At 42.1% G+C, this 12,317-nt stretch overlaps 2 protein-coding genes across 4 annotated transcripts in view; one reads left to right on the top strand and one right to left on the bottom strand.

The window, feature by feature from the left end:
* Positions 1–12,317, bottom strand: part of Fbxl13 (F-box and leucine rich repeat protein 13) — a 254,266-nt gene that overhangs the window by 112,118 nt on the left and 129,831 nt on the right. Inside the window, 1 exon segment of the mRNA XM_087206541.1 lies at positions 10,199–10,328. Within this exon segment, the coding sequence (XP_087062667.1) occupies positions 10,199–10,328 (130 nt within the window).
* Lrrc17 (leucine rich repeat containing 17) overlaps positions 9,912–12,317 on the top strand; it is a 32,342-nt gene continuing 29,936 nt past the window's right edge. For 2 of the 3 annotated variants that reach the window (XM_004839730.3, XM_021253959.2), the window contains exon 1: positions 9,921–10,258. The gene's annotated coding sequence lies outside the window, so the exon portion shown is untranslated. Of the gene's footprint in view, positions 10,259–12,317 lie in introns of all 3 variants that reach the window. The other variant, XM_021253960.2, reaches the window with a different exon arrangement.

Below are 12,317 nucleotides of genomic sequence, written 5' to 3'. Positions count from 1 at the left end.
TTGGTTAATTACCATAGGGAAGCACAAAATCATAAAGTTGAAAAAAGAACTAAGAGATTATCTAGCCCAGCTTGATCATCTTACAGAGGAGAGAAATGAGGCACAGCAAACAGCTAACTCTCCGGGGTCACAAACTGGTTAGTGGCACAGCTGGGATGACTACAAATATTCGCGATCTCCTGACTTCAGCTTTGGGCCCCTTTCACAACCCCAGTGCCTTCTTCTGATGCATGGAAATGAAGAAAGGGAGGATGGAGCAAGGGAGGGAGGAAGGGAAGGAAAATAGGAGGAAGCAAAAGAGAGCAAGAAAGAAAACAGAGCAAGAGAAACCCCTTTCCAATCTCACTTCACTCCTGCAAGCTCCATCCAGTCTGCTAGCACTCTCGTCCATGGCTGTGCCTACGTGACCTTCTCCCACCTCCACCACAAACCCCGGAGGTGAGCAAGTAAGAGCTTCTAGGCTCTCTGCCTCTCTGAAAGGGGAGGCTGGAATTCACGCAGACTTGAGTGAACTGAAATGAGCTTGGAATCTTCCAGCTTGCAGTTTGCACAGCCTTCCTTTAAGTGTCATGGGTCCCAAAGAGATTTAACAATTTGAGAACTACTGATAAACCATTATCTATTGCATTGGAGTATTGTAATCATTGGAACATTTCTGGGATGCTGTCTTTTTTCATTTTTGCTCCCTAGTGTGTAGCAACTGAAATCTGACTGATAAAGAAAAATACTTTCACTTTAGTCATCGTTTCCTAGGCCCTTTTCTCCTTGTAAATTTGAAGGACTCTCAGAATCAGCCCTAACCAAGAAAAGATCATCAAACCTTGCTCTAGCAAGTCGCCCACTTCTCAGCTTCCTCAGAGGCTTCCTGGCTCCCACCTGAGGCACCTGGCTCTCTGTATCTTAAAATTGGCTGTGGCCCCCTTCATTCACTGACCCATCAACTCTGATCAAGGATTTTCCATGGGTCATGAATTGTACTGTGTGTAGGGATGCAGATGTGCAGATGATCAAGGTACCACCCCTGCCATCAAGGAGGTCATGCTGGGGAGCAAAGCGGACCATGAGCAGACCACTGAATGCACACAGTACACAGTGGAAGACACAAGGATGGAAGTACACACAGGACAGGGCCAGTAATGTAATAGGCTGTGTGATAAAAGTGAGGTCAACAAAAGCTTCCAAGCGAAGGTTGTGACGAAGCAGCACCTTGAAGGAAGGGCAAGTTGGCCTGGTGAGTGGGAAGAAGGCTCTTTCCCTCTTTGCCTTCAGAGTTGCTGGTTTCTGAGCATCTGGGTTCCTGCCTGAGCTTGATTGGGCCCCAGCCTCCCTTCCCAGCATGGCTGAGCTCATTCCATGCCTGCCTTCTTGCACAGCACCTTCACCTCTGTTATACACAGGGGGGGATACATGAACCTGTAGGGAAAAGGGGCCACTCCGGGATAATGTCCCCAGGGGAATCCCTGGAGTTCACAGAAGACAAAGGGTTTAGCAGAGAACCAGGAATCCTTCCCATGCAAACTGACACTTTCTCATGTACAAGTAAAACAGCTTTGTCCTCTCCACCAGAACACTTAGCCTATTGCTTTTTGGCCATTCACAGGGCTCACTGAGGAAAGACTGAGAGGAAGTTAATTATGCAGGTGTCTGTGGAAAGAACGTTTCAGGCAGAGGAACAACTACTGCAGAAGATGGGAGCTCATTTATGGTTTTTAAAGAACAGCAAGGAAACAACAGTGTGGCTGGAGCAGAACTGGCAAGGGGGGAAGTCAGAGGAATGTCACAGAGGAACTGAAAACAGGGAGATTATATGGGGTCTTGTACATCCTCTCAAGGCTTTGCTTTCTGTTGAGTCAACAGGAAAGGCTGCCGGGCTGTCTTCATGTTCACTATTTTCTCCAGTTCTCCCTGTATACTTGTGTCCGGGTCCAAGTTTTGATTTTTTATAAGGACACCAGTCCTACTGCATTAGGACCTACTTGTAATGACTTCATCTTAACTAATTACACCTGCAATGACTGTATTTCCAAGCATATAGGCACTGGTGGCTAGGACGTGAACACACGAGTTTTGGGGTCACACGACTCAATCTATAGCAGATGCCACCAAGATTTTTGGCCTAAGTAACTATAAAGATGGAGCTCCATTAGCCAAGATCTAGGTGGAGCAAGGAGTTACTTTTTAGACAAACAATTTAAGAGTCAATGGGCCAGGGATTTAGCTCAGTGGCACCACGCCTGCCTTGCAAGCACAAAGTTTTGAGTTCAATCCCTGGTACCAAAAAAGAAAAAAAAATTTAAGAGTCAAAATTTGAAAAGCCTGGGTTGGAGATACATACAAATATATATTTCATATATAGTAAAATTTCTATATACATGTATTATACATATATGTACGTGAAAATTTGTATGTATATTATAAATATGAGGTTGGAGAGAGGAGGAAATGACTTTTAGAGATATTGTCAGAAACAAGTAAGATCTGTAGCACAATACTATTTATAAGGATTAAAATGCACACACACAGAGCCACAATAGAAGAATATGAGAAAGCACGGAGATTTAAGGAACCACATAAAACAAGTTAGAGAGGTTGCTTGGATAGGGCATGGGGAAAGGAAATTGGAAGTGTGAATAAAGGGAGTAAATCAGACAAAAGAGGAGGCTGCACAGGCAAATGGCAAAAAGTTCTAAGAACTAAGGAGGATGATTAAATCTGCTATGGGTACCTGAGCTCCAAAATAACAAAATAAAAGAAAACAAATGCAGTATGAAATAAAATAGAAGCTCCTGTTTGTTTCTCTTTGAGACTTTTTATCTCCCACACAATACTACAGAGGAAAAATAAAATTTCTAAGTTTCTCAATTTCTTTCATTGAGAATAGTCACTCACAGAAGCTCCTTATTGGGTTCTGATAATTTGGTAAGAATATTTGAAGAGGGCCGGGGATTTAGCTCAGTGGTTCTGGCACCTGCCTCGCAAGTGAAAGGTCCAGAGTTCAATCCCCAGTACCAAAAAATAAATAAATAAAAATAAATAAATAAAAATTAGTCCTTACGGCCCGGGATTTAGCTCAGTGGTTCTGCTGCCTGCCCTGCAAGCACAAGGACCTGAGTTCGATCCCCAGTACCAAAAAACAAACAAACAAAAAACCAAGAATATTTGAAGAGAAGGGAATTTAATATAACTTAGTTACTGTGGAAGAGAATGTATGCCGACTTAAGTGTTTACTGCTAATTTCTGCAAAGGAAAAGAGTACTTAACCCAGAAACCCACTCCAGGTTTGAGTGCTGTTCTCCTATACCTCTTATAACACACTTTAATAAGTATTGCTATAAAAATAAACTATATGTTATGGTAAATACAGGGAGCAAGTATGAGAGGCCATGGCATTGGCTTTCCTGCAAAAACCACATTTCTAGGATTTTCTAAATCATGAAAATGTTACTCAGCTTGGCCCAGTAACATAGAAAACAGAGTATCAGATAAAGCTGAATACACACACACACCAGAGGCCCCAGCCATCCAGTTTCCCTGCATATATCCAACAGGAGTGTGTGCTGTGCTGGCCAAAACCATGCACAGGAATAAGCACTTTTCTGTGTGGATGTTAGATGTTGGCAAATTTAACCTGAAAAGGTCATCAGAGAATATCCACTGCTTATTAGGCCCCAAGACCGTGCCAACAAACAGGAAGCAGATTTAATCCAGGTTCTTGGATGTTAAGGACTGCACTGTGGTCAGTCACAGGTGTGGTCAGTCACAGGTATGCTCAAAGCAGCAGATTCAGGTACATCCTGGAACACAAGTACACGACGTCCAGGAGAAATCCCACATCTTTCTATCTGGGGCCTTAGTTTTATTCTTTTTTTTTTTGTACCGGGGATCGAACTCAGGTCCTTGCACCTGCACAGCAGGCGGTGAAACCGCTGAGCTAAATCCCCAGCCCCTTAGTTTTATTCTTGAGCAAGGCTCTCCATAAAGCCCAAGCAGAAAAATTCTTTTCAACTTGCATGACAGCTAAATAGGAATCGCAGCCTCATCAGAGCTCTATACCAGCTTTCTGCTGCAATGGTGGAGACCAGCATAAGCTAGTTTAGGTAGAACAGGAAATGATGATGTCTTCAACTCAAAGTCCAGTTAAACAACCCTTCATCTTTGATTTTTAAACACACCATGTCTCCCTCTCAAAGGCTGGCTTCTTTGTGATGGTTTTATTCTCTTTCACTACAAAGTTCTCCCATGTTGCTGGTGAACAGAGTAGTCTAGACTAACACATTCCAGGTTCTGTTCTCTCAGGGAGAACAGAATTTATTATTCCCTGAGAATTTCCCACAGAATTTATTTACTGAGTACCTGGAAGAGTCTGAGTGGCTCCACTAGTGTCACAGGGCCTCCCTGGACAATTCTCACCACGGGGGAGAGGATTTATAATTGATTAGGCCTGAATCAAATGACCAGTAGCCAAGGAAAAAACAGTGGACCTTTGACTTACAGATTTGATTGGTTCCTGAGGGCTGGGTGTAACGCAACTTGGTTTTAAGTCAATACATCTGAGGTCTGGCTGTTTACACCCTATAGATAATAAGAAGCAGATGAATCTTCCGTTAACATAATTAACCTGAGTTGTTCATATGTCGGTCTGGCCATAACTCGAGGGTCCACTGCACTATTAACAGTAATATAATGACAGTAGCTAAGGGTGACTAAGCACTTATGATGCCCAAGTCACTGTTCTACGCATCTTAACTCTCAAATCATTTCATTACCATAACACATTTGTAAGTTATCTTATTTTCTCAATTACAAGGATAAGGAAAGTGAGGTACGCGGTGGGTATGCTGCTCCACTCTGTAACTAATAAATGGCAAGCTCAGGATTAAAATGAAGGTACCCGAGAACCTGTGACCTGGATTCACCTGACATGCTGCTCTTGGGCTGCAGTGTCAGCCCTTCAGAAGCCAGGACAGAAGTGGGGCCCAAAGCAAAGTCTGATATGAGAAGAAAAATAATCAACATCTCACAAAATAGTTCATTAGTTTCACTTATTAAACTAAACAATAAGGGCTGGGGATTTAGCTCAGTGGCACCTGCACCTGCCTCTCAAGCACAAGGTCCTGAGTTCGATCCCCGGTACCGGCATCTAAAGCACACCATAGGAAGGGTTCCTCTGTGTTGCCAAGTGGCTCCCAGACCACAGAATACACGGGGTGCTTTCCTTACATGATGAAATCATTTTATGTAACAAAAAGGTCTTCCCTAATTGTGCTTAAAATTGTTTTGGCATAAACTTAGATTTTATAACTTGGAGGGAATGGTAAATGTAAAAGCAAACCAATTAAATTTCCTGTACTGATTTTGAATTTTTAAAATCAGAATTTTTTGTTGAATGAGTGTAGATTTTCCCTTCTAAAAAAATACTATAAAGAAACTTTTGAACGCAGATTCTGAAATTAAACATTTAGTTAGTTTGAAAAATATATATTTTTTGGTACTGGGGATCGAACTTGGGTCCTTCCACTTGCGTAGCAGGCGGCAGAACCACTGAGCTAAATCCCTGGTCCCTGAAAAATATTTTAACCATGGCAATCTAGAATAAGGACACTGTCATTCAACAAATACTAATTTAATACCTCCCATGTGTCAAGTACTACATATCATTTAATATTACAAGTGAATAAAGAAATGCAAATTTAAAATATAAAATGTCATGCTCAGTGTTAAACTGACAAAAGTTATTTTAGTATGTTTATAAATTTATCAAATATTATTTTATATTGATAATAAGTGTAAACTGATAATCTTTGTGCCTTAAAAATAACTATATCCTTTGTTTCATTTCTAAAAATGTGTACCAAAAACTTATATGTATACAAAGATATGGCTGTAAGAATTTTCATCACAGGAAATTTATGATTATAAAATTTGGTAGGCTAATAATGAATAATTAAATAAATACTGATATTCTGATAGAATAGAATACCATAAAGCTACTAACAGTGACTTACAGAAAATATTTAATGAAATAGGAAGACATACACTTTATTGAATATTAAAGGAAAGGCATGCACACCATATAATCCAGATTAATTTAAGAGAAGTATACATGCATAGGGAAAAGACCAATAAGCTATCCCCTGCATTACTAATAGCACTTATTATTTCTGAGTGGTACAAATTCAAACAATTTTAATTTTTTCTTTTTTCTTGCATAAATTTTCAAATTTTTATACATTTAACATGTAATATGAGGGCTTGGGATTTAGCTCAGTGGTTCCAGTGCCTGCCTTGCAAGTGCAAGGTACTGAGTTTGATCCCTGGTACCAAAAAAAAAACACCCCAAACATGTAACATGAAAAAAGTCAAGGTGGTTTTTTTTTTTAATTAAAAGAAGACCACTCAAAGTGACAAGTGTGAGCTAGGGTTTGCTCTGGAGAATGGAAGTGTTGACAGGCAGTGCCTGGGTGTGAGCTGAGTGTGAGCGGAAGGGAACAGAGAACAGCACTGCCATCCCAACCCACCAAAGATGCAGGGTGACATGCAGGTGTGTGCACAAGCACTGGTCATCATGGAAAAGCTGTCTCACTGCTTACTGCACCTAAGGTAAGGAAACTGTTTCTAAAACATATGTAGTTGATTTTCATTTTTCATTGCAATTCTCCATCATGTATTTATTTTTTCTAACAAGTATGGTTAAAATTCTTTCACAACACTGTATAAATAAATTCTTTCCTTTTCAGGCAGCAGTGGCTACATTAAAGTTTCACCCTTGGTGTATTTTGTTTATGCTAATCCACAGCTCCTAAGAGACAGGGATGCTGCTTTAGCCATTACAGCTAGCCGGCAGGAATGCAGCAGGTGCTCATACCTGGAAGCGTCTAGGTGTTTGCTCCTGTTCTCAAGTCTCTGTCTTATCAAGACCTTGGTTCTTGGCTAGATACATCAACACACGATTTCCTAGTGTGAAATTCCAAACTTGGAAAATAGATTCAAGTCTCTAAAATAGAACCTCTTATTTACAGAGGAAAACATTAAAAACTGAGTCATCAAATTCCTGCTTTGAAATCAGAGGTAAGCAGAGCCTCCTCAAGGACTCAAGAAGTTGCTCAGGAACAGCAGCAGGCACGCCTCATTACTAAGACCTGCAGTTCAGAATGAGCCCTTACAGTGGTCCTAAAGGGGCTCAGTTCCAGTGGCTCAATGTCAGGGCCTGAGCCAGTGCCTGACCTCCAAAGTAAAGTCTCGACTGAATCACTACACAAGTGGAAGAGTGGGGAATGACGGCAGCTGACACTGTTTCACACTGATTTGAGACACTAACTTCATTGTGGTTTGAGATTTACAAATTAAAGGACAGTGAGGAAAAGCATTCTATTCTTTTCACACTCACAGCAAACTTAAACGCTGACTGAGGGCTGGTGTTGCAGGGTGAGAGCATTACCACGGATGAGGGGCAGTGAGCTTGAAGGGGGGCTCCACCTCAAGGGGATGAGGCTAGTTCAGCTGTGCTGATTGCTGTCATATAGAGATGCAGGCCCAATTCAGCTAGTTCTTCCCATTTTTTCAAAGAAAATCTAATTTTTAGGGGGGTAAAAATTCTAAAATGTTAAACATTAGCCTAAAATTTAAAGACAGAATATGCATATTTTGCATGTACATCTGGGCTATGATGTATCACAAATGTGAAAACTTTGATTGAGACTTTACTGTGTCTGAAAATATTTATTCCAAGGAAGGGGGGAGCACCTTTAGGAGGTGGGGCTGGTTGGAAGAAATAAGTCACAGGGCCCTCTTGAAGGGAATATCAAGACCTCCACCCCTTTCTCTGGCTCTGCTCCCCAGCTGCCATGAGGTGAGCGGTTTGCTCTGCCACACACACCCTGCTAGGATGTGCTGCTTCACCACAGACCCAGAAATAACAAAGCCAGGTGACCATGGACTAACACCTCTGAAGCTGTGAACTGAAGTCAATCTTTCCTCCAGTACTGGGGAATGAACCCTAAGCCCTTTGAGCTACATCCCCAACCCTTTTTTACTTTTTATTTTTGAGACAGGGTCTCACTAAGTCACTAAATTGGCCAGGCTGGGTTCAAACTTGCACTCTTCCTGCCCCAGCCAACCAGAATGCTAGGATCACAGGTGTGTGCCACCATGGCCAGCTGTTCTTTCTTCCTTAAATTGGATTTTTTTCCAGGTATTTTTGTCACAGCAATGGAAAGCTAACACTGTGTTCGTCTCTGTGTGTGTTGCTACAATAACTATCTCTTGGAAACTGAGAAAAACAAGGAGGTAAGTCATACTATGGGAGGGTTTTAAGCACTCCTGCAAACTAGTGGAAATGTACTGCACTGGAGATTTTATGTGGTGGAGGGAGGTTGCTCAATGGGATTTGCACATTAAACACATTAATTTATCCCTGAATGTGCAAATGTTTTTCCCCCGGCGATCAGGCCATCTGTGTGTGCTCATCAGTGCCCACCAAAGTTAGGCTCCTACCCTCCCACAGAAGCAGGGCAATATGGTGCCACCTTCTTTGAGGATAACACATCAAAGGGATAGTCCCCTGGTCCTTGAGGAAGATGGTCCTGGGCATTAAAACCAGCAAGACGCTTTTTAAGAAAGATTTACATCTCAGGGGAGGCAGGAAAAGAATGTACAATTCCAAATTTTCTAAAGTAAATGCTGTAAGAAAAGGCAGGTCAGAGCCTAGTGGGGAAGACATCGTTCTAAAGTTCAGCCAAGCTGTGGGGAATGGTAAGGCAGTCATAAAGCCAGGTAGATGTTGATATTTAGCAAGCTACACATCAGTCAGCCCGTTTCAAAGACACGTAAATTCTAGACATGTCCAACCCTTGCTTAGAGTCCTTTCCTCCTTCCCCACAGGCAGGGCTTTTGGAAGGTGACTGGATCATGGGGGCTGGTACCAGACTCACTGTTAGGAAGTGGGGGCTGGTCATTGGGGGCCTTACTGGGAGGGGTTTCTCTCCCTCCTCAGGGCCTCCCTTCTCCGCTGCCTGTCCACCATGCCCTGAGCAGCTTTCCCCTGCCAGGCCCCTCTGCCATGCCATTCTGCCTTGGAGCTGGCTGACTAATGACCAAGACCTCCACAAACTGAGCCAAAATAAACTTCTCCTCCTTGAGGAGTTGTGGGTGTCAAGTATTGTGTCTTAGTGACAGGAAAGTAACTATAACAGGTGGTGAGGTGAGAATCCAAGAACTCAGAGGAGAAACTCACAGTGCTCCTGTGTCCGCAGCCCCCTCGGGAACCTGCCTGCCTCGGCAGCCACCAACACGTGCTTGTCCCTGTACCAGGATCATGTGTTTCCACCAGCCATATAACTCTGGTTGATTTATCCATTTGCAAATGAGCATCCGAAACACATACTATGCTGCATCGTCAACTGATCTGTCCAGCACACTCAGCCCAGTGCCTGGCGTGTAGTAATGACTCAAAAAAGCTAACGAGCAGTAGTTCAGCAAGTTTTCGCCTGTGCTATTACATTATTCTTATAAATAAGGAACATACTATGAAACTGATATCAGTAAGATACACAAAGGGGTGGCAGAGAATAAGTTAAAAGAATTATGACCTGGATCTATCAAAATTAGAGAAGAAGCTGTAAGTAACTACTTCCAACCAGCACCATGCTCTGTCTGCCACAATTGTACCTTCCTGCCAAAATATCCTAATACTGGTCCCCCAAATTTAAAATATTTTCCACACAGATCTCAAATCTTCATGGCATCTAACCCAAGAATGCTGCAATTTTAAAAACTAACATCATTATTGTGCATATTTCTTTCTCATTTTTGTCACTTGTAGCATTTTTTAAAATGTGAGAGCAAATTGATTTTTCAGGAATCACTCTCCTCCTTTGTCCGTATCTTAGTAACAACCGCAAAGTTCTCAAGATTGGGATTCTGGTCTCACAAGTGTGCTCAGAAGCGGAGCGTTTCATCCTCCAATGAGCTCTAGCTGCTTGGAGATGTGACACCCGGTGGAGGGAAGCCAAGAGCCTATAGCAGCAACCCTGGGGAGAGCTAAAGCAGCCGTGGCTGCCGTGTAATTTAAAACCTCTGCTGAGTGTGCTGCCTTGCGCTGGGCTGTGCACAGCCTTCGCAGAACATGAGGGCTGGATGCAGCCTGGCCTCCGGAGGACGTCCTCGCCCGCGGCGGCGAAGGGGATATTGAAAGGCAAACCTGGGTGCAGCCGGAAAGGTCCAGGTAGATGAGCTTGTGGCATCCGTTCCCCAAGTTCAGGTACTGTAAACCTTTGTCTGTGAACTTTCGGCAGTAAGCCAAGCTAAGATTCTGTAAGTTGTGGAAGTACCTGGAAAGACAGGGTAAGAAAAGAGAGCAGGAGAGTGGTTATACTTCAGACGTTTTCTCACATCTTTTTAAACCACTATGACAAAGAGAACAAAAAATGTACATTAATCTTTTCTCCTTGCAGTTGTTCAGCAGTTTAACTTTATTGTTAACTCTGGCTCTGCTAATTAAAGAAGGTTTCAGTAATAGATCAGATATTGCATAACTGCATTTCAAGTGAGAAGAAGGAATATTTGGCTAGATTTTTAAGAAAGTTGATCAAGATAAAGTTTTTTTGAAGGGTGGGCGTTGCTGCATGCATATTGTTTGGAAGTTATTTTGTTTTTGGAAACTGAAGCTAGAGTTTATTGTTCTTAGGGTTTATCTTTGGATCACCCCAAAATAATCTGCAAACTGTCTAGAAGAACGTATCTTTTGTAAACATTTATATGGAAATTAACTGTTCCATGAGAGTGAGAATTTGGGGCAGAAAGAAGGCAAAATTGAATATAACAGTCTCTTTAAATGGGTCTGATAAGCACATAGTTTGAAAAACATAATTTAGCCAGGATTTTATGAGTGACAGTTTCGTTACAATAACTTTAAAAAAGACAAATACACTGAGCTTAAATGTGCAGTAAGAAGAGTCTGTGAGTGAGTGGACAACAGATGAGAAGCATAGGAACTGAATCAGAGCTGTCAACCTCATTGGAATTGAAGCAGATGAAATAGGCATTATCCCCCCTCCCCCCCAAAATAAACATTACCACCATGTCCCAAACAAACGCTTCCAGAAAGAAGGGGCTCATTAGGATGAGTCTGTACTAACGTGTAAGGACCTGCATTCTGAGGACACTCGGGACAAGTTTCCAGTCCTTTTCAGCCTGACTTTTTTAAAGGACAAGGACTCCCACTACTGCTTGCTCTTATAATGGAATTAACAACACGCTCTTGGTTTGTTTTCTTCAATAGTTTAATAGTAAATGAGAAAGTGAGAACGAATGGGGGGGAAATGCCTCTCTATTCCTCCTACAAATAAATAATAGTCTGCTTTCACGTAAATGGGAAATAAGATATGCAAGCACTGCCCATTAACCAGATTTAGTCATAAAATTTGAAAAGCACATGTATATGATATAATGGTTCCTATTTCCAGCAAAGCATCTGATTGAGAGCACACCTTGCGTCTGGGAATAGCTGTGTGCAGGACGCTGCACAGGAGAGGAAGCCTTGGGACCCAAGTGGGAGCGGGCAGAGCCCCCATGGGCAGAAAGCATTCAAATCCCAAAGACAGGGAATGAAGACAAGGGCCAGAGACTTGGAAATGCCTGCTCTTCCTCTCCCTTGAGAACAGCCCATGCCGGAACTGAGTAACCAACAGCTTTCTTGGGGAAGGCGTGGGGAGTGTCATTCTAAAATCGTTCAGCTCTCTCATCTGGAGAAAAGACTAGTGAGGTGGGCAGCAGGACACAGCAGAAAATACACAACGTTTTGGAATCTGACCAAACTGGATTCAAATCCCAGCTCAGACACTTATTGCAACTTCCTTGAGCTCTCAGATTGTTTCCATCTCCGCTAAATGGAAATTATAATGCCACTTTTTTAAAAACACTAACTGTGAGCCCCAGCCTCACAGTTTCCTGTGAGGTGAATGTAATCCCACCTGCTCTTCCCTTTAAAGGAGTGACAATTCAATGAGAACACAGATGTAATAGTGTTGTCCTGAGGGTAATTTTGACAATTAAAATATTCAGGGACAGGGGAAAACCCACTTTCTGGTATCCCTGTCTCTCTTAGACAGAAGCTATCTTTCTGTCAATAAATTTTTCTTACTCTTAAAAAAAATATTCAGGGACATGGTAGAACTTTTAAAGATATATGCATTGTTATTATTGCTACTACTACCTCACATATTGTTTTTATGGAATTTGACTATCTTCTTTCATTTAGCAGAATGGAGACTCGTTTGGCAAGAGAAGTACATATAAATGATTCTAAGAGTTTGGGGGAT

This window comes from Heterocephalus glaber, unplaced genomic scaffold, assembly GCF_053883595.1.
Source record: "Heterocephalus glaber isolate CG9 unplaced genomic scaffold, H.glaber_assembly_v1.0 deba00000676, whole genome shotgun sequence".
In the NCBI taxonomy this organism is placed as follows: Eukaryota; Metazoa; Chordata; class Mammalia; order Rodentia; family Bathyergidae; genus Heterocephalus; species Heterocephalus glaber.
The sequence above is the reverse complement of the archived record's forward strand: the minus strand, read 5'-3'. Positions and strand labels throughout refer to the sequence as shown.